Below are 23,263 nucleotides of genomic sequence, written 5' to 3'. Positions count from 1 at the left end.
GTCTGGTTAATATAGCTCAAGAAAAAATAATCCAGCTGGTTATGATATTTAATACAATACCCTGATCATTTTGATTTTGGTGGTCATCGCCTAAGGTTGTATCGTGGTATTTTTATAGGGAAATTTCAGTTCACGAAGACTCTGTCAAATCTAATGCCTCCACTACCAATGCAGAGATTATACCACTCTGCAACGGACACTGCTCTCACCTAGAACGTGACACTCATTGACAATGGGTTATAGAGACCTGACTTAGATGCATCGCCTTAATTCATTACAGTATGTCATGGTTAGCAAGTGTTATATAAAACTGGATTTTAAAACTAAAAGCTGGAATTAAGCTGAAATTAATATCCTGTATTAAAATGAGTGAAAACGGTGAAAAGTTTAAATTTGGTTATTCTAGTGAATTTGGTCTTGCATGGGATTTTCAGGATTAATTTCATCCCGACATAATACCGGTTTGATACGTCTGGTCACATAGGTGACCCATCTAAAATGATGTCGAGGCGAACAAGATAAAGGATCAGGCTTGAAAATTGTAGTTATCTTTACAGTTGAAAAACAAAAGACATTTTTGGCAAGAAATAACTTAATGCAACCCGTCTCATTTTTTCTTTCACTATAACATATGTGTCAGTGCATGGCATAACCAGTCGGAAGGTGAAAATTTAGGATTTGCATTTTGTTTTTGCATTTTCTGAAAGAATTATTTACTCCGTAGAGTATTTTAATATTTATTTGAAGTAAATCAGCTGATTTTTCATGAAGTTATGGTCAGATGTATGGGAAAGGTATCCAGCAACTTTTCTCAAATTTCATACTTTTTCAATTTGACTAGTTGTAAAAATATTTAGAAGTAAAATTAGGCTTTGATATTTCCCGAAGATGTACAGAAAGGGTTGATTTAATCATTTATGACAAGAACTCATTTTTGATCAAAATTGACCCTCTATCTAAACTTGACAATATCTCAGTTCAAACCTTTTCACCATTCGACTGGTTGTGTCATTCAACAAATGATCAATTTTTAGCAGATAAACCAACTCGAAATAAAACTGCTCTTGGTCGATTTGTGTGGCTTTGTGGTCCGAAAATTTTTTTTGTAATATCGTCTCGTCCTACAGCGACCCCCTGTAAAGCGCTTTGAGTACGTTTAGTGGATATTGCGTATATAAAAAATCTCATTAAAAATAAATTAGCCCTAATTTTTAATGTGCACACTACCATACTTTCCTCGATTCCATTTTCAGAGCCGTCAAGTTCTCCGCCAAGCTGATGGGCAAGGCACTTGCCCGGCGAGTCAAATGTACCATCCTGTACGCTACTGAGACAGGCAAATCTGAGAGGTTTGCCAATACGCTGTGTGAAATCTTCAAGCACGCATTTGACGCTAAGGTGAGTGATGGGTTGTTCAATTTGGTCTTAAAGAATATTAATTCATGGAATTGTTCGATATCAAATATTTTCTGTTGTTCAGGTGAACTATAAGTGTTACCAGCGTTGAAAAAAAATAAATGTAAAAAACAAACAAACAAAACAAAACATTAAACCAAAAAAAACAAACAAAAAAAAAAAAAAACCCAACTAAAACACAGAAGAAAAGAAAAGTAACCAAATAAAAAACCACCAACAACAAGAACAAAAACACCAAAAAAACAGAAATGATAAAAGTTAAAAACACAAAAAAAATAGTCCACTAAAAGCAAAATATAAACAATACCGCCCGACGCTCGCTCCTTCTCCCCAGAAAGATAAATGAAGCAAAACCGCCATCCTCATCTTTCAAAAGTGTCTAAAAATAACAAACATTATCTGGCGAGCTACCAAATTCCTACACACGGATAGGGATTATTTTATCATCACAAGTATAAACAATGTGTAGAATTAGATTGGCGAAATTGTTTGGCGAAATCAATACTAAATGATGTTATGACAATGGGTCTTAATGACTACAGTTCTATAATTAATTGTGTTATTATTATTATTATTATTATTATTATTATTATTATTATTATTATTATCATCATCATCATCATCATCATCATCATCATCATCATCATCATCATCATCATCATCATCATCATCATCATCATATTATTATTATTATTATTATTATTATTATTATTATTATTATTATTATTATTATTATTATTATTATTATTTATTTATTTATTTATTTATTTTATATTATTTTTAACTATTGGTATTCATAAAGTCTTTGATGAAAGTGACAAGGTTAAGAGAATGCGATGTCACAGTTCACTCAGCATGAAATATCCCTCATATTATTATTATTACTGCATTGTTTGCATTAGATACGCAACTACAGAGTTCAGCTCGTTCGGCGATTGGATGGATGTGGCTTGTATACGAAATGAAAGTGAACATAGAAACGATAAATAATGCTCTTTAATCTTTAAAACGGGACATATAAACAAAATATAAATTTCGAAATTCTAGTTAAATAAACTTCGCGACACAAACCTTTTTTTTTTTAAATTGAGCATAAATTGTAGCAAGAGCGCAAAAGTCACTAAACTAAGCTCATATAACTATAAATGAGAAGTGTATTTTCAATCCCTTGATTGGTGAACAAGTAATAATAACGAAGAGCTATCCAAATGGGACTGGTTTCTTAGTGTTGTTGTTCGTTGTTTTAATGAATTTGGTGATTTTTTTGTGTGAGTTTTGTTCACTCGTTGAAACCATCAAGCTCTGAACAATAGTGTTTCCAACTCTGTTGTCCCCTTAATAATTTTCACTGTGTTGGACACTACTAAGGGGCATACTCTATGACAAATTCATTCGCCTAATTAACCAGTAGATTTTTAACCAATCAAAACATGGAATTTGTGACACACCTTAAAACGTGGTCGGACAAGCATGGTCTGTTGTTTATAAACTGTTACGTGAATGACATTGACCTCTCTCTGAACATTGTAGTTGATTTTATACCGCCAGATGGGTGACTACTTAAACTTATCACACGATTTTCCCTATCATATTATAAACGTTTATGTTTACACATAGTTTTCTGTGCTGGTTCTATTGATCAAGTGGTAGAATAGTGAGTATTTTACTTAGACATATACGATCGATAGTAAAACCTGTGTAGTTCGTTTACCAATCACTGCCATTGTTTACATTATGACGACTGTCCGAGAGGCGTGATTATCTATGTGCCTATAGTCTGCGAGAGGGACTTTAATGAGATCTAATAATTAATTGACTTAACTGACTGACTTAAGGCCTTTCGCATCCTAATCATCCGATCTGGACGCCTCGGCTGCCTCTCTAATAATCTGTGTCATTTCCTTCCACAGTTCACGGTCTTTTGCTGTGGATGCTAATTTCATGTCTTACTTTGATTTTAATTCTTTGTTATTTTGAAAGCGTTTTAGGTCTCTATTGAGGACAGTATGAATTAGTGGTGTTAAAAGACAAAAACAATAACAAAAATCTGTGTGACGTCATCTTCACTCATTCATTCATTCTATACCCGTGTAGGTGATGTGCATGGAGGACTATGACGTTCTGTCATTGGAGCACGAGTCCTTGGTGCTAATCGTCACCAGCACATTCGGTAACGGAGATCCCCCGGAGAACGGAGAGGTACGTGTGCAGCATGACATCACGTGATAATCATAATCGTTATATTATCAAGAATAAATAATAATGTGAAATTGATTGTAAGCTTCAATTTAATTATAAAAACAGATCAAATGAACGTTTCGGGTTTCCCCTTTATCAACAAAACAGGATGAATGAAAAACCACAGATGAATGAAATAATGTGGAAGTGGCGTAGTTAAGATGTTAAATACGTCACTTCCACATTATGTCATTCATCTGTGGTGTTTCACTCATCCTTTTTTGTTGATAAAGGGGAAACCCGAAACGTTCATTTGATCTGTTTTTGTAATTAAATTGAAGCTTACAATCAATTTCACATTATTATTTATTTCTTCGAGCTTCGAGCAGCAACATTTACATTATCTTATCAATAATGAGAAGTGTGAGGTAAAGAGAAATGCCAGATGAATACTCTCTCCTTACCGACTATTGCCGAGATTTTTACTGAAATTTAATATGGACCTAATACAGGCATTGAATTATTAAACACACATTTAAAAGTAATAAGTACATACGACACTTCATCTTGTTGATGAAAACAAGATTTCAAAACTACACAAGTTATTCTAAATATTATGAAGATTGTTCTTAATTAATATTTTGTGATTTCGGAAACTAAATCTGTATAAGAAAAATACCGTTTGTGTCGTAAAAAATGTGACGATTTTCCTACAGTTGGTAAGGAGAGGGTTAATCGACAACGATGTCAGATAGTCAAACATAGGATCTAAAATCTACGACTCCCACCGCCTGGCTAGAGAGATAGAGATCGGTGAGCAGTAGCACTATTATGTTTGAATCCCAAGTTTGGCTTTCCGACGCTGTGTTCTTTTTTAAAAAAATATTATTATCTTGTTTTCATAAGGTGCCACTCTATACCATATATTTCTCATTATGCATTTATATAGCATGTTTAAAGGGCCACAAGTAAATAAAAATCATGAGCTATTGCAATGTTATTATTTCCAAGCGCTTAAAGGGAGTTCCAAGCAACGGTAAAAAAAAAAACAACATATAGGAGAAACAGGACGCATATAAGGCGCTATTGAAATGTGTTTTCCCCCCCAACATATGTAACCTTGTTACAAGACGGGTACTCTATTTTCATATGAGTACGATGAGATAATGCCGGTAAAGAGCCTTTTTTAAAATTATTCAACTTTGAGCAGTTCACTGCAGGATTCGATCAAAGGATCAAACGGTCGGAAGGTGAGTACCATACCACGAGACCACAAAGCGCAGTGTGTGTGCAGTTAAAATTGTATCACTAGTCTAATCTGACTATTGCGACTAATATTTAACCTTTTTTGTAGAAAAAAATCATAGAATGTTTTTAAAAAATCAATCTATATTAAAATCAATTTTAATCAGAATGTCCATTTATTCAATCGGAAATAATATCAAAGGACTAATGAGTTCTTGCGTTTTGGAATTATTCCCAATCTCCATGCGATATTGAATCTGTACAATCAGGAACAAGTTTTGAATTGCAGTACATTGCAAGAATCTTTTCAAGATGATCCTTAAATAATTCAGATCTTGTTATATCCAATAAAAGAATCAAATTATCCATCATTCATATAGAGCGATGCGTCTTTAGAAAAGTTGAAATAAAGATTTGAAAAGTTTGACCTTGAAATTATTTATGCGCACTAACTAATCATTATGTATCAAGATTAATCAGAATCGATTTTTTTCACAGCAATGAACTGATCAAATTGAACACACATCTTTTCATATTTTTATTAATAAACTTAAATCTATCTAGACGTCTACATTGTTTCAGCTTATTTTGTAGGCCGATTTTAATCCATAAAATAAGCGGTTTTAGCATTATATATTACATGAATAACCATCGTATAAAGACTAACGAAAAAGGCTAAGAAATATACTTAGAAGTAGAATAAAACTTGCATAATCCTAGCATATATTGCAATAAATAGATCTCAAGACAACACTTCAATTTTTAGATCATTGAATTGTAAATGAATATATGCTTTGAATGTATGCAAAGATTATTTCAACAAAACAGCCCGATATACCAATGTTCCACTGTGTACATTTTTCAAAATATACTTCTAATCGACAGGCTTTCTCCAAATGCCTTTATGACATGAAAAAGTCTGCCCAAGGAGATAACGGGTAAGTCATCTTATATATCTACACGAAGAACATGATAATATTTTAGTCAACGGGAAGCTGAAGTCATGACATCCCACCTTCCTTTCTTCGAGTTCAAAACTCGTTCCCTAATTTGTACTTTTTATCCGAAGACTCATTATTATTATATCCTATTTCTATGTGTTGGGACTCAACTACGGGGCACAGTCGGTGGCAGAGTCAGTAGTCTCCAACCAGTTCGCAGGAAAGATGTAAACTGGAAGATGTGCGCAGAACGTTATTTTTTCTCTCTTCTATTGAACACTGCATTTGCCCATTAATAACACATTCACAGTATTGCGGATACGAATGCGACTATTAAAATAAAGTTTATGTGAATTTATTGCAGAATCGTGACCATTGCAGTACATGGAACAAGTTTCTAGTTCTACTGCTTATAAATATAAATAGATTATATCAACTGAAATATAAACAAAAAGAAAATAAAAACATAAGAGTAAAAGAAAAGGAAAGAAAATCCAACACAAGCCCGTTTCAGAAGAAAAAAAAAAAACAAACAACATAAAAATGGATAAAAAACGACTGTAGCACTTTTGTGATAAGTCAAACACGCAAAATGTGTTTGGTATGGATTTTTGATATAAAAAGTAGTCCTTCGGGGCCATTAGGCCCAAGGAACCGGGCGTTTATCCCGGTTTTTATAGAGTAAAAAGGATAATACCAATTGCTGGCTACTTTTTGGATAGGTGGCTAGTCTATAGCACAAAGTACTTTCCTCGAAATCTAATAGACCCAGTTACCTTATCAGAGCTTGATGGACTGGGAGGGGGTGAAGAGAAAAACCTATTTCGACTTCACTGGAATTGATCTCGGAAGTCCTATGCGTGTGTTGGGTGTTCTATCATCTGGGATATCTGAACCCCTATCATTTGTTAAAGATCGCAGCATGGCTCAGTGGTAGGGTCTTTGCTTCGTACCTGAAAGGTACCGAGTTCGATCACCGGCCGTTGCACTGTGTGGCCTTGAGTAAGTCACCTCACCCTAGGTCAATTTGCAACGCTGACACCTGGGTTATTCTAGTCTTCCCTTGGAATGGACCCTTGAGACAAATTTCTCCTATGGGATAAATAAAGGGAATTTAATTAAATTTTTTATTTTATTTATTTTATTTCATCGTTCACAGTGACGAAAAAGCCGGTTCAAACAGCCATAGCTCGTACATCCGTATGAGTAACAAGAAACAGGAAAAGAAAGGCGATGAAGAAGAGGATCCCGGAGATCTCAACATTATAAACGGACCTATGGGGAATGTCAGGTTGGTAGTTTTTTAAAGATTTTTAGATGTAAAACTGCCGTCATCATCATTGCCTTTTTCACCCTGGGTCAGTGTATAGGTCACAGAGAAACAGATTCCATCCTTCTCTATCCTGAGCTAGTTTTTTAAAAACCCGATCTATGTCTTATCTTTTCTCTGTATATCAGCTTCTTATATTCTTTTCCATGTTCCAGGTGGCTTTACCCATGATCTTCTGCCCTGAGGGTTCCAGTTCAATACTTTCTTTGTTATAGTGAAAACGGCCGTACTCTGTTTAAAAAAAGACAAAATTCGAATTTCAAATTTTAGCCAGAAAACCCGTTCATCAAATATCGATCGGTTATATTATGATCCTCATCTTGTCAAAAGCTCTCAAACCTGAGACCTTCGTGAAGTCCCAGGTTTAAGATCTTTTGACGAAATGAATTTTATTTAAATGGATTGATATTTGAAGGACGAGTTTTCTGGCCAAAATGTTAATTACGCATTCATTTCAGAGTAAGGCAGACCAGTCGATTATTTTTTTGTGTGGATGTGAGTGTTGTAAGATTGTTTAGCTGACTTTTGGTGTTAGATGGCCTCTTTCAATTATAAAAAAATGGCTTATTAATAAGCTAAATAAAAAGTAGTCCATCAGAGTTATTAGGCCCATGGATCTGGGGTTTATCCCGGTGAAACGGGCAATAGCAATTGTTTGCTGTCCTTTGGATAGGACGTTAGTCTATCGCGAAGTACTTTCCACCAGATCTAACAGACACAGCTGCCCAGTCACTGCTGGCTCTTCTCTTTATTCTTAGTATTTTATCCGTGCCCGACATCTTTACCCGGAAGACGACCGAGGACGGCAGTGCCGGGTCGTCGGAGTCAAGTCTCCTGTGTGGGTTAGCCCTTAGCCCTTAAATGCTCTGTGACGGACAGACAATAAACTTTGAAAGCTATTCATACCATCAATACGTTTACCAATTTGACATTGCCTACGCATGGGGCTTCTAAGTTTCATGTCACGACATTATAATTTTAGTCTTGGATACTGTCTTGAGGCGATGAATAATATTTCACACTGTAGATTTCGTGGCAGTGTGCGAACACTCCAAGACAACCTGTTCTCCTCTTGTAATCGGCTGGAAAGAAATTAAGTGGCTCATTAAAATTCGTTGTGAATCAATAATACAAAGATGGAAAAGTATTTCAAAAATGTAATTTTTTTTTACCCTAATTTTTGGTCAACCACACACACAAAAACACATGCGCACACACATAAACACACAAACACACAAATACAACCTCACGACTAAATTCAAGAATTAAAAAAAATATTCATGACAAATAACCCTGCAACCCACCTCCCCCCCCCCACAACCCCTCCCTCCACTTCAAAAGAGATAACTAACATTTAAAAAGAGGGGCGGAAAGAGGGGAAAATAATATCATCTCTTCAATCTTTAACCGAGATAAGAGAGAGAATTAGTTGAATCGATGTCAATTTGTCAGATAATCAGAATTCACGATTTGGCAAAAGTTTCTATTCAAACAGTTTATCATATGATATCTCATTATTTTGAAGTTTTGAAGTTTTATTTTAAAATGCCGCAAACACACATTTGTTCACATGTAACCCCTCGCATCAATGCGATATTATGTCGAAGAAATTTAGATGCTTAAAATTGAATATTATTATAAAGATATCATACGAAATTTTTTAATTTTATATTTGGCTGAGGAGAATGACTATAGTGTCATCTAGAGAAAAAGAAAAGAAAAGAAAAAAAAAACAAAAAAACAAAAAACAAAACAAAACAAAAAAAAACAACTAAAAATCAAAAACATCCCCAAAACCGAGAACAGCCCCCCCTCCTCCCCCTCCTCCCTCTCCCCCCTCTTCCCCCCCCCCCCTAAAAATCCTATAACAATAAAAAAACAAAACAAATAACAAAAAAAACAAAAAAAAAACAACAAAAAACTAAAAAGCAAAAAATACAGAAACAAATAAAATCTAATATTTTCGACCATTATACCTTTATATTTAAATCTTAGTATTGATTTCATATCGAAATTATACCAGTTTCAGTTGTTGGGCTTTGAATAAGCTATTGATGTTTTTCCATACTGCTCTTTGAAAAAAAAAAGCCCACATATTTCAAATTTTTGACAGAAAACTCGGTCTTCAAATATCGATCTGTTGAAATGGCCCTCATCTTGCCAAAGATTTCAAACCTGGGACTTCGTGAAGTCGCCGGTTTCAGAGTTTCTGTTGAGATGAGGATCATTTAAATCGATAAATATTTGAAGGACGACTATTCTGGCCAAAATTTTAAATGCGTGTTTTTTTTTTCTTTTCAGAGTTCAGTAGTATATAATAATAATAATAATAATAATAATAATAATAATAATAATAATAATAATAATAATAATAATAATAATAATAATAATAATAATAATAATAATATATCTTTATTGTCCCCCAAAAAGTGGCAATTTGCATTTGGTTACACATTTATAACAATACAATATTGACATAGACACACTCGCACAAGATGCACTCTAGTAACATAGTAGTTATCGTAAAAAAAAAAAATAAAATAACCAACATTCAACATAACATCATCATCATCATCATCATCATCATCATCTTTCATCATCATCATCATCATCATCATCATCATCATCATCATCATCATCATCATCATCATTATCATCATCATCATCATCATCATCACAACAACCTTCCTATATATACATCAAGACGAATTTGATAATTTGGGCTCTGTATCGATGTTGTAAATAAACAACATTTCCAAAGCCATTTTGGGAACTGTCCGGAGGAGGAAAATCCCTCAACCAAACAAGTTTTTGGGATGTCTTTCTGAATTTGACAAGAGTTAGGTTTGGGATCTTTTGAAATGTAAATGTTGCTGCTCGAAGCTCGAAGAAATAAATAAATAACAATGTGAAATTGAATGTACGCTTCAATTAATTTAATAAACGAAAACAGATAAAATGGACGTTTCAGGTCTCACCTTTATCAACAAAAAAAAGCGTAAATGAAACACTACAGACGAATGAGATAATGTGGTAGTCACATTGTCTCATTTGCCTGTATTGTTTCATTCCATTTTATCTGTTTTCGTATATCAAATTGAAGCTAACATTCAATATCACATTATTTTTTATTGGATCTTTTGACATAAAACCACACGAGTAATTTTTGTGTAAGCAGCCAGTGGCAAAATTAGAAATAGTATGTTGCTTTTTTTCCTATTTCAGCGATTCTTAACCCTGTCCTTACCAACCGTAGGAAAATCTTCAAATTCCTTACGATCCAAGCAGCACTTTTATCATCCACCTTTCGTTTGTAAATTACACAATTTAAAGAAAAAATGTTTTTTTTATAGCTATAAAAACGTGACACTGTGTTGTGGAGTTCATTTTGCTGATGCTACCGGGCGGGTTCGCGACAGTGCACGAATGCGGACCGGACTTTGCTGATTGGGTCGATCGTCATGACATAGTAGTTTGAGAACCATAAGAAGCTGCTGCCCTTAAATCGACTTCTTTTCTCTCGTTCGTACCGACTACAAGGTCTTGTGGTCCGACACTCGCCTTTCGGATCGGAATGTCTTGGGTTCGAGTCCCGCTCTGAGCGGCGCATAGTGGAGTCCTTTAAAAAGTATTTTAGTCACATTCATAATTCTGTCATCGTACTCAGATGTAAACTGAGTACCTGCAATTAAACGGCATTGTCTCTGTCAGAAAAAAATGTAATTCGCCTAACAGGGGTCATGTCTTGGTCAAAATCTATTATATATTATATATATATATATAATATATATATATATATATATATATAGAGAGAGAGAGAGAGAGAGAGAAGAGAGAGAGAGAGAGAGAGAGAGAGAGAAAGGGGGGGGGGTGCAAAAGTTGGTTTATAATGTGAGCACATATCAAATAACAGACTCCACGACACAAACACATTATACCTACTTATACACCCCCCATATGTAATATATTATTATATATATATATATATATATATATATATATATATATATATATATAATCTCAAGGGGGTTTTTTTGGTTTATTTTTGTGGATATTGCGCTATTTGAAAAAGCTCACATGGAGTTTAAATCTACTTCCTTGTTGGACCCGGTAAATCCTGACTCATCTACTTTTGTATAATTTTCTTCATTCAATTTCCTTTGGATTTATGTTGCCTCGGAAATGGGCGGGGGGCTGTCATCAAATGCAACTCTGCCTTTTCGGAAAAGCTCATTAAATTTCAGTTATTTCACATTCTAAGTAAACAGCATTATAAATAATTGGATGGTTACTGTAAGATACGATAAGTTAAGATAAGATATACTTTATTGATAATTTATGGAAATTATAATTTAGTGTCGCACAAGCAAAATCTTTGAAACAAATATGAAAACAAAAATTACAAGAAAAGAAACCAACACCCCCCCTCTTTCCCGAAAAAAAGAAAAGAAAACTGAATCAAATGAAGAAAAATAATATGGTCTGTGGAATCTTCAAAACCTGAAGTTACAGACTTAAAAGGAAGAAGAAGAACTTTACTGTCTAAATGAAATGCCCTTTAAACTACATGGCTTCATTAATATTGCCCTATATACAAGGCCCGCATGGAGAGAATGCCCTTAAATCTACTCTTATTCCTTGTTTAATTCGGTCTCTATGTCTTACTAACTTTTACCGAGGCGGCATTGTTGTAGATCTGACTCTTTTTCGATCTCCCCTTTTATACTGGCGCTGAAATGACTGCGGAAAAGAGGAAGAGGCAGGCCAGCAAGAACTTGGATAGATGATGTGAGGACATGGACAGGATTGTCGGCAGCCGAATGCAGTCAGCAAGCCGTCAACAGGGAAGATTGGCGTGTCATTTCAAGTCGACCTCAACCCATTAGATGACACTGGAAGAAGAAGAAGAAGAAATGACTGCAGTATTATGATTTGGAAGTCGGTTTGGACGAATTCAGTCCCTCGAGGGGGCGGGGACTTCGACTCCTCGGACAGTCGAGGAGATGTTGCCAGGCTTTTCCACCAGCAAGAGGAGACATTGGGTGGCAGCGAGCCAACTTCGGTCGAGAACCTGCCTCATGGCATCAGTGGGGACTTGCCACCTGTCCAACATGTACCCGTTGTGGTTAAAGAGCCCAATACCGCAGAGCATCTAGTTGCGTTAAAAATTGAGCTTTATATAGCGCAATATCCACTAAATGTGCTCAAAGCAAGCGCTTTACAAGGGGTCCCTGGTCAACAGTAACATTTAACATGTAGGACGGGACATGCCGCCTGTTAGGCGATATTACAATTTTTCGGACAAAGACAACGCTGTTAACGGCCAGGTCTCATCTTACACCTGAGTACGGTGAGTAAAGAATGTGAGTAAATAGCCTTTTCCAAGGACTCATCTATGTGCCGAGCGCGAGGCTCAACCCAGGACCGTCCGATCCGAAAGCGAGTGTATTACCTCAAGACCACATAGCCGCCATAGTTGCGTTGTGACGAAGCTTCCGGGCGGGTTTTTGACCGTACATGATTGTGGCGTTGAGTTTGCAGCTTGGATAGATCATCATAACATAGCAGTGTGATACCAATAGAAGCTGCAGCTGAAATGACCTTAAATTGATGCACGTGCTGTTCTACCCCCCCCCCCCCACACACACACCCCTTCCCCCAAGTTAAAATTAAAGCGTTCCAATTGCCATATCACACATAATTTATAAACCAATTAACTGCCTTACTATACTAGTCCCATGTTTCAGAGCCATTTAAATCGGTCGATATTTGAAGGACTAGTTTTCTGGCCAAATTTTAAAACATAACGAGTTTTTCTCTTGTACGGCAATTAACTGCTTATACATGAGTTCAGACAACTATTTTGGTTTTAAAAAAAAAAGATTTACTCCAATCATAAAATTTATTTTAGGCAACCATTTTACCTCCAAAATTATCAGGGAAACTAAATATGCTTATGCCAGAGTTTTATTGCTTTCTGTCTTGCTTCTTTTTTTTCTTTTTCTTTTACTAACCATAACATTTGAGATAAAACAATTCGATTTCCACAATTTCATTTTACAAATGTTGAAACGATTCCAACAAAGTACTACAAAACATACTGATATGATAATAAAAATGATTGTGCCTAAATTATGTTTTATGATATATAATTTTATAAAATTCTCACAGTAGATTGACAATAAACACAGAGTATTTCGTTTTAAGAGCATGAAATTCACAGCGCCAGGCCGTGTAAATTGCGCGTTGAAAGTGTCGCATTGTCTGACTAATTATATGCGGCACACAGCGGTAAATTGTGCAGTGTTTTGATAATGTCATGGTTGTCTTACTCGCCGATCGATCACGTCTTGTGACGCACTTTCCCTACTAAACCAAACAAAATGTCAAGCCGAGTTGTAATCAATAATTGTTTAAATTACCGGTAGTGTGCTTCATTTTCTATTTTTTTAACTCTTAAACGGCGAGATTAACTCTCTTTCATGGAAAAAAAATTAACTTTTTATTTTAACTTAATTATTTACCGCAATATAACAACTTGATTGCTGTTTTGATTTTACGAAGAGATCAGTTACAGCGATGAGACTGTTGTCTTAATGGAGCTCAAGGCACATCGCTTCTACTGCCATCTCTGTGAAAAAGAAAGATACTTGTAGTGTATGCTGCAAGCTGTCTTGTCTAGAAATAAGTAAAAGTTGCTGAAAAATATCTGTGTGAAGTGTTTCGATCTCAAATGCCTCAAGACAAACGACTATAGATAGTATGCGCTTGGCTCAGAAGCTCATAACATTGCCATCCGGAAGTATAACGGACCAACACACAAAACTGTGTGTATCCATGAACGTTTATAATCAGGTTAATACAGTTCAGTGAGCATTACTCATAAGCGCGGATGGCAAAAAACAATAACAAAGACCTGAGTGACGTCATCTTCGAACTATCTATATGTTTGTCTCGAGGCATCCGAGATCGAAAGCACCTCACAAATCGCCACGAGAGTTAGAGGTAATGTTGTTGTTGGCTGTTTCATAGCTCGTTTATTTTGGCAAAAAAAGTAGTGGATCATTGCTTTATTGGTGAGAATTTTAGGTTTACAACGTAAAATATCCGAAAAGATTCTACCTAAGCTCAGGAATTTGAATTGACAATGATTTTACGTTTTACTTTTATTTTTTATAAACTTTTGTTTGATATCTTTGTAGGATTTTATTTTTTGAAGAAAAGGGGAAAAAAGATCTACATACTTCAGTCATCTTTCATTGTAAAACGCTTGGCACGTTAGGGATTTGCGCTATTAAGTCATTTTTATTCCAGGTCTCCGGTTGTGGGGTCCAAGGCCTACCCACACTTTGCAGCGTTTGGACACTTCCTGGACAATGTCCTGACGGATTTAGGCGCCGAGAAGATCTATCAAGTCGGAGAGGGTGACGAACTCTGCGGCCAGGAAGAAAGCTTCAGGAAGTGGGCTGAGGAAGTTTTCAAAGTGAGTCAGTCTCTCGCTAACTATACGGAATTTATAATAATGTGATGTCAAAATACAGGTTCCAATCTCATTGGAAGTGTTAAACCAGTCATCAGGTGGACTGCGTACATACCTTGTACCAATTTGATCTTCTGGTGCCAGAGTGATGGCATCTTGTTTTCTAGCCTAAATTATAATCCAATCTCTTTGGAAGTGTTAAACCAGTCATCAGGTGGACTGCATACATACCTTGTACCAATTGATCTTCTGGTTCCAGAGTGATGGCATCTTGTTTTCTAGCCTAAATAGAAGCTGGTCGTCAATAAAGTTCATCCATCCTCGTTCTTTTAGGCCCCGTAATCCGAAGAAAGCATCCTGGTACTAAAAGATTTGTCACCGTATGATTCAATATGTAGCCTATTCATTGTTAGTCTTCCGGAGAAGTGGTTACACACTTCCAATGAGTTTTGAACCGAAAAAGAGGAATCTGTGACGTCACGACTTCTGCTTCTCGTTCTAAAAAAATGTAAAACTGAGATTCTCTAGAGCCATGTATTAATAAGATGGGTGTCAATAAAAGAACAGGGAATTGTTAATGCTTTCTTACATTCCCAAATACTTAATTTTACTGTATGCATCCAAAAAATGAGTAAACTTTTCTTTCTATCTTTAACATCTCTTGCCCCATGGATGTGAACAGGCCGCTTGTGATACTTTCTGTCTGGGTGATGACGTAAACATCAGTGAGGCAACTGGTGCTCTCAACAATAGTGACCACAACTGGACTCCAACACGATTCAGGGTGGTCCCATTCGCTGGAGGCAAAGAACCTGACCTTTGCGAAGGTAGGAAAAATGATAATGGTGATGATGATGATGATGATGATGATGATGATGATGATGATGATGATGATGATGATGATGAAAATGATGATGATAATAATGATGATTATTCTTTTTATGACGTATATGATTTTGAGGATGATAATGATTTTTTATTTTAAACATGGGCTTTTATATGGCCTAATATCCACTGAATGTTATCAAGAACCTTAAAAAGACAATGATGGTGAGGATGATGATGATGATGATGATGATGATGATGATGATGATGATGATGATGATGATAATGATGCGGATGATGTTGAAATAGCAATTTTTATTTGTGCAATTGTAAAACCCTTACATTAAAAGGAATTTTATACAGGTTCCTGCAGTGTATACTGCATTTGAAACAATAATATTATTATAATTATCCGTTTATTGGACTTGCCTACCATACGGCCCTAAAGTCGGATCATTTTGTCTGACCAAATAACAGTAACTGAGACGAGAGGGCCACAGTGCCTATGATCTGAGGATTTTACATTGTAAACAACTATTAAATTAAGAAATTAAGGAACAGTCACTAGTTTAATATAAGATCTGAACAAGTGTGTATGAAAGGTACCAGGCAAAGCAATAAAGAAAAATAGAAGACTGGGTATCGAACCTCAGACCTTCTGATTACCGGTCAGACGTGCAACGAGCTAGACTGATTTTTTGGGATGGTTTTTTTCTTCCATTTATCTTTCTTGCCTTGTCTGGGACCTTTCATACACACTTGTCAGATCTTTATCTTACACTGGTGCCTGCTCCTTAATTTCTTAATTTGATATTTTCAAATAATAAAATGGAGCAACTCAAATGTCTTAGTCCTCGCCCTCTCGTGTTCAATGTATGTGTTATTTGATGCAAGCGAGGATTCACTGCGTAAAACACGTACCATTGTGAAAAATATAAGTATTAAAACAACTATTGCTTTCTATTTCGTGCAAAAAGCCATACCAACACTTTATCTTTATATATTTCTCATATTCAGCCTTGTCCAAAGTCCACAGTAAGACTATCCTCCCATGTCTTGTCAAAGAACGAGTCCAGTTACAATCGCCAGATTCAGAGTAAGTGTTCAAAGTAAATTAGAATAATAGCTAACAATATCAAGAAATAGAATTATTAAACGATATGATTTACCCATAGATCTATACTGGAAATGTCGGACAAAATCACTTAAACCAATGGATACAAAGTCACTGCCAATACAAAAATAATGGAAAAAATCAAAATTTTGCTTCGCTCGCTCCTACCGCTGTAAAACCCAGTTTTTAACCTAATGCTTTTATGAAAAAGGATCCATGTAAAGTATTAATTAAATAAATGAATAGTGGCCCAATACTTCGATGTCGTGACCCACCAACCCAAACTGCTATGATATCCAGAATGAATACGATACCAAAAGAGATGTAAATGAACCAATGTCCAGAAATGTCAGGTTTTAGTTTTGGTAACTTAAAGCAAAAATATATCTCTTCTTAATAAATTATACATAACCCAAATCGAAGGGCTTATGAATATAAGTTTAATTGTCATGGTCTAAATCATCCAGAGTTAATCTCGTTTTGAGGCGTTTGTCAACATATAATATATAAACTACTTAAGCAATAAACAAACAAAAAAACTGAATTAACAGCTTTATATTAAACACGGATTTTTGGGATCAAAATCCTTCTTCAGCCAACAACTAAAATAATGAAAACATAGAAACATTACTAAAAAAAAAAACAGATCGACGATAGAGAAATATTCGGTACGTCCTCTCTGTAGAAGAAATATCTTGGAAAGTGATATTAAACATATTGATAGAACGAAGATGACGTCACTCAAGTCTTTGTTATTGTTTTTTTTGCCATCCATGTTTATGAGTAATTCTCACTAAACTGTATTAACCAGACTATGAACGTTCAAGGTTACACATAGTTTTGTGCGTTTGTCCGTTCTTCTTCCGGATGGCAATGTTGTGAGTTTCTTAGCCAAGCGCACAATACCTATTAAAAATAATGCCTTTTGCGCCACGATATCATAAGATATCGTCACCTAGACATTCCACGAAGGAATATAGATAACTCATCAAACAGGATGTCTGATATCAACATGAATAACCCATGTTGTCCAAGTAAGCAAATTGGGTGTTAATAGTCTTGCTCAAGGAAAAAAAACAAAAGTGCCTGAAGCGGGGCTCGAACCCGGGTCATCCGGATCACAGTGCAATGCCTTAACCACTCGGCCACTTTCAGAAACAAAAAGGAAGAAAATCACCTAATGTACAAATAATGAAAGTCTCAACGTATGATTAGATTTGAATGTTCTATTTTTGCTAATCCGTTTTACCTTTAAACATTATGAAATAACCATTACATCTACGCAGTCGCCAGACTATTCTTGTAAAGCTGGACACCCAGGGCGACACCCAGCTGTTCTATCACCCAGGAGATCACGTGGGAGTCTACCCTGCCAACAACCCCAACATCGTCAACGGGATCCTGACCCGCCTCTACAACGCCCCTGACGATTACGACATGGTGGTCAAGACGGAATACTTGCACGAAGTCTCCACTCCTCTAGGTGAGTACTACTAGGCTTCAAACAGTAACAAACAATTGCAGTTTTATATAGAGCAATATCCACAAAACGTGCTCAAAGCCGGTCACAAACTAAGAACATTACCCTATTTTTCCGATGTCAAACAAATGATTGGACATGACATCTTGCTTTATGTGGAACACAGAATACCCAAGTCTTAAAATACACTGACGCATGGTTATAACGTTACTTGTAATTGTCGTGTTTCTCAGTTTCGTCGAAGAGCAGGTACTGAAAAAAAACAATAGTTGTCACTATAAAACAAAAGCACTCACTATAAGGCTGTTTTTTGGAATCAGCTCTAAACGTTGGTCACGAGATATTAAATATCATCATTATTAGCACAAGCTAAAACATCACACCGCCACCATCGTCATCATCGTCATTATTATTATCATCATCATCATCATCAGCATCATCTATATCATCATCATCATCATCATCACCATCATCATCAACATCATCATTGTCAACAACAATGGCCTTTTTTAAATCTCCAGGTACGACAAAGACCTGGACCCAGTTCGAGAAGATGCCCGTGTGCAGTTTGAGACTGGCTTTCACCCACATCCTGGACATCACAACACCTCCCAGCCAGGCACTTCTGAGTCTCCTGGCCACACAGGCCCACCGGGACATCGACAAGGAGCGCCTAGAACTGTTGGCCACGGTAACCAGAATTACTAACAAAATTGCAAAGGCGTTTTTGAGCTTTAAACAGGATGTAATTTCTCTTCACTATTTCAGACCTCCCTACTATTACGAAAAATTCGAAGAATTACGAAATGCTGCCTCTAATTTCAGAACTTCATGAGCACATCTAATTCATTAAATGAAATTTTATGCACACTATCTATATAATTTTAAGGATTTTGAATTGTCATTTAATCCTTGTTAGGGTAAATTGTTGATTCTAAAGGCAACTATAGCGACTACAATTTTTATCTCCCAAAATTTAAGAATTCTTAGATCTTTAAGTAGTCAAGTCTTGTATTAACTAGTCGTTTTTTCCCGCTTTATATCTTTGATCATAATGTCATAGCGATGTTTGATGTAGTGATATTTGATGTTTATTTGTTTGTTTACTTATCCGATATTTGCTCAGTGAACAACAAATATTTCGTCAATAGATGTAGGTACTGATATCATTTACCCCCCTCCCATTAAAAAATAAAGCGTATTTTTAAAGTTTACAATAACAAATTGTGACGGCAGACTATTAAGCGATTATTAAAAAAGAAGTAGATCTATCATTTTATCATTATCATTTATCATCGTTTTTTGAAAACGTCTTTTATTCAAAGATGATGAAATCTGAATCTGAATCGAGTGAAGATAAACTAAAAGATTTCTTACACTCGTGCGTTTTGTAATTGGAACTTATTTCCCAACGCGCAGTCACGAGTTCGTGCAGCGGTTGGGAATATGTCCTGATTCCAAAGAGACAAAGAGTATAAAAATCGTATTATGGAGAATAAAATCAATCAAATTTATCTCCCTTTTTATAGGATTCGAATGAATATGAGGACTGGAAGTACGATCTCAGCCCCAATATCCTAGAGGTTCTCGACCAGTTCCAGTCCTTGAAAGTACCACCATCCCTACTCCTGACACAGCTCCCGTTGCTCCAACAGCGGTATTACAGTATTAGCTCCTCTCCTCAAACCTGTCCAGGTGACATCCACGCAACGATCGCTGTTGTCAAATTCAGGACTCAGAGTAAGTGGGACCCTTAAAAAACCCCAACCCCCCCCCCCCCCAAAAAAAAAAAAAAAAAACAACAACAAAAAAACAAAAAACAAACAAACAAAAAAAACAAACAAACAAAACCAAACAAAAAAACAACAAAAAAAAAACAACAAACAAACAAAAAAAAAACAACAAAAACAGATCATTACAAAAGTAAACCAACACCCCTTAACACAGCGTTTGAGTCAACTCAGAGCGACGACAAATATATTTTATATGTTGCGTTTGTTTAATGGCGTATTTGTGAATTTTGCTGTGATGGGTCCATATGAAGGACCCGAGGACATCTTTCTAAAGGGAGAAGAAAAAACGTAGTCCTTCAGAGCTATTAGGCCCTTTGGGCCGGAGTTAATCTCTGTTTCTATAGTGTGAAACAGGCAACAGAAATGTTGCTTGCTACCCTTTGGATATGACGCAAGTCTATCGCAAAGTGCGTTCCACCAGATCTAACAAACACAGCTACCCAAACACTGCTGGGTGGATTGGGAGGGAGGAGGAAGTAATCTCGACTGTACCCTGGATCAATTTCTGTCCTTTGGGTGTGAAGCGAATGCTCTTCCAACCGAACGATTGGGACCCCCAAAGGGAGAGAAAAGTGAACATATTTATAAAAAAAAAAATTTGAACATACCACTTTTTTTAAACCGTCACAAATATTGCTTTTTAATGTCATCCTTTCCATAGACGGAGCTGGTGCAATCCACGAGGGAGTCTGTTCTAGCTGGTTGAACCGTTGTGAGGAGGGCCAAGTTGTACCATGCATGGTTCGAGCGTAAGTCTAGCATAATAATGATAATATTATAGCTCACTAATTAGTTGTGTATTTTACAGTACCAGATTAAGTATATAACAGATTACAGAAGAGTCCTGATTTTATTGGGGTTTAAATTTATTTTCTAGTATTGTCTTAGCTTATAATTTGTCAAGAACTGCACCATGCACAGCATTTCAGAGATTATATCTTACAACAAATGTTTTCTTTTCATGTGTATTGTAATAATAATTTCTTAGTTCCCAAATTAGTTCGGTGTTTTACAGTGCTCAAGTACCCTATATAACAAAATACTGAGGTTTTCTGGTTTCATTTGGGGTTGGTTTATTTTCTCGTATTTTCTTAGCGTAATATTTTTCTAGCACTGTACTTTACATAATATTTCAGATTTTATATCTTACAATAAGTGTTTTCTTTTCGTATAGCTCAAACACTGATTATATAGTTCCCTGATTATCTGTGTATTTTACAATTCCAGACACAACAAGTAACACAATTCTGAGGAGTTTTTGATTTTATTTGGGTTTAATTAATTTTTTATTTTGGAGTTAATTAATTTTCTCGTATTTTCTTAGCGTATAATGTATCTATCGTTGTATCATACACATCTCAGATTTTCTCTTTTACTTCAAGTATTTTCTTTCCAGGTCTGTATCATTAATCTATGCAAAACATTTATAGAACGGTGTGCTAGGTTGAATAAGTAACAGGAGCATTGGCGTCGATGATTTAGCGGGACGGCGTCTCGTTCTGTAAAAAAAAAAAAAAAACACCAAAATCTCAAACGATGTCAGTGACAGGGTATTTGACAGCGGTGGTAAAACTCTTGTGTTCTTGGGTAGGGCACGCTAGACTCAGGGTTTGGACGAGTATAGACAGTGACAGTTAATATTGTTAGAGTGATAGTTTTTTTTAACGATAACTACTATGTGCATGTTGTGTGAGTGTGTCTATGTCAATATTGTATTGTTATAGATGTGTAACCAAATGACAAATTGCCACTTTTTGGGGACAATAAAGATATATTATTATTATTATTATTATTATTATTATTATTATTATTATTATTATTATTATTATTATTATTATTATTATTATTATTATTATTATGAATTAGAGATTAGGATCCATATGGCCTGCTATGGGAATATATAAAAATTGTTGAAAGCGTTGATCATTATAAATTCATGATCTGAAAATGCGCTGCTTTAAAGTTAATATTCATGTATCTATAGGGTTCCCGGTACATTCATCTTATATACAATTTTCGGACGTAATTTTCCAGCTTTGCATGACGAGAAAATTTCACCCGTTTATCTAAATTATAGTAATATTATATTAACGTTCAATAGCAAATTCAATCGTTTTTTTCCCCACTTTTAGAAATTTTCCCCCTAAGGCTAAGCTGAATTGAAAACCTTGTTTATAAGTTCAATTGACACAACAATTTTCTGGAATTCATCTTATAATAAGGTTTGATAGTACACAACAGTAGAACAACAGAGAAAATTGAGGGGAAATAATCTTTAATATCTAAAAATAGTTTATAAAAATGATTTGAACGTGTTCATGTGAAGCTTTTCTTTTCTTTTTTATTTTGATTCTTCTGGTCCATCAATTGAACCATTGGGTTCTCCCGTCTTTCTGCTAAGTCTCAGTCAACTAGTCCGAACAAATAATGACCACTTTCTAATCTAATATCGATTTCAGAGCACCGTTATTCCATCTTCCACAAGACACGGAGCTTCCTGTCATCATGGTTGGTCCGGGTACGGGCATAGCCCCCTTCAGAAGCTTCTGGCAGCAAAGAACTGTGGATATGCAAATGTACACAGGTAAGTAATAATATTCTCCTGAACCATCATCGCCAGCAACTTCTAATGGTCACATTACTACGTTATGACGACCTAATCAATCTCTAAAAACTATTACGTACCCATGAATCGTCTTGAACCGTAGACTTCACAAACTTATAGCCTGATATTATATCTTGTATTTGATGCCGTTTTTATTTTAGGTTAGTGCGCTGCCTGATGAGTTGTCGTTTGTCATGCTCATGGGAATAACTAATCCCATTGTTTGAACTATCGAATACAACTCATGATTTGTTTTCATATGGTGGTCTGGCCTTGCATTTTGAGGAAATTTTTGGTCCGTGTCAGGCTATGAGCTCAGGAAGGCAACGCTGAAACCGTAACCATCGTTAACTTATAGCCTGCCACTGACCAAAATAATGGCGTCAAAAGACAAGTCTTCGGCCACAAAAGAAAACAAATCGTGAGTTGTATTCACTAGTTCAACCAATAGAATCACTTGTTTCCTTGAGCTCTACTAACGATATCATACTAACGCTACACAAACCTAAAAAATGACGTCAATCTATAAGTCCTAGAGGGTTCTAGTGTCATGCTATACGTTAACGATGGCCACGCTTGAACCCGTCAGACAGCTGCGTCACGTTACTCTAATGTCTCCGGACCATTACAATTACAGTAACAAGTGCAACTGGGCGACATTCTTATCCCCGCTGATGCAGAGTGGCTTTCGTTAGGCCAGTTCTGGACCGTAGTATTTGGCCGCCATCAGAAATTTCTATGGTACTCTTAGTAGACGATGGTGCCAGCCAATGTCTCATCTTACTAGCGCAGAATCCGGTTCAATCGCTGTAATATATTAATGTTATATTCCTTGCAATGGATATTATTATTGTCT

The 23,263-nt window shown here is 35.8% G+C and overlaps 1 protein-coding gene across 1 annotated transcript in view; it reads left to right on the top strand.

The window, feature by feature from the left end:
- Positions 1-23,263, top strand: part of LOC144967183 (nitric oxide synthase-like) — a 227,093-nt gene that overhangs the window by 193,087 nt on the left and 10,743 nt on the right. Inside the window, exons 17-28 of the mRNA XM_078904115.1 lie at positions 1,254-1,398; positions 3,511-3,615; positions 5,725-5,777; positions 6,940-7,071; positions 14,425-14,593; positions 15,273-15,417; positions 16,433-16,511; positions 17,816-18,012; positions 18,531-18,700; positions 19,539-19,749; positions 20,464-20,551; positions 22,262-22,386. Coding sequence (XP_078760241.1) covers positions 1,254-1,398; positions 3,511-3,615; positions 5,725-5,777; positions 6,940-7,071; positions 14,425-14,593; positions 15,273-15,417; positions 16,433-16,511; positions 17,816-18,012; positions 18,531-18,700; positions 19,539-19,749; positions 20,464-20,551; positions 22,262-22,386 — 1,619 coding nt within the window. The remainder of the gene's footprint in view (positions 1-1,253; positions 1,399-3,510; positions 3,616-5,724; positions 5,778-6,939; positions 7,072-14,424; positions 14,594-15,272; positions 15,418-16,432; positions 16,512-17,815; positions 18,013-18,530; positions 18,701-19,538; positions 19,750-20,463; positions 20,552-22,261; positions 22,387-23,263) is intronic.

The sequence above is a fragment of the Berghia stephanieae genome, chromosome 3 (genome assembly GCF_034508935.2).
Source record: "Berghia stephanieae isolate SIO BIC M18660-M18661 chromosome 3, UCSD_Bste_1.3, whole genome shotgun sequence".
NCBI classification, from domain to species: Eukaryota; Metazoa; Mollusca; class Gastropoda; order Nudibranchia; family Aeolidiidae; genus Berghia; species Berghia stephanieae.
The sequence above is the reverse complement of the archived record's forward strand: the minus strand, read 5'-3'. Positions and strand labels throughout refer to the sequence as shown.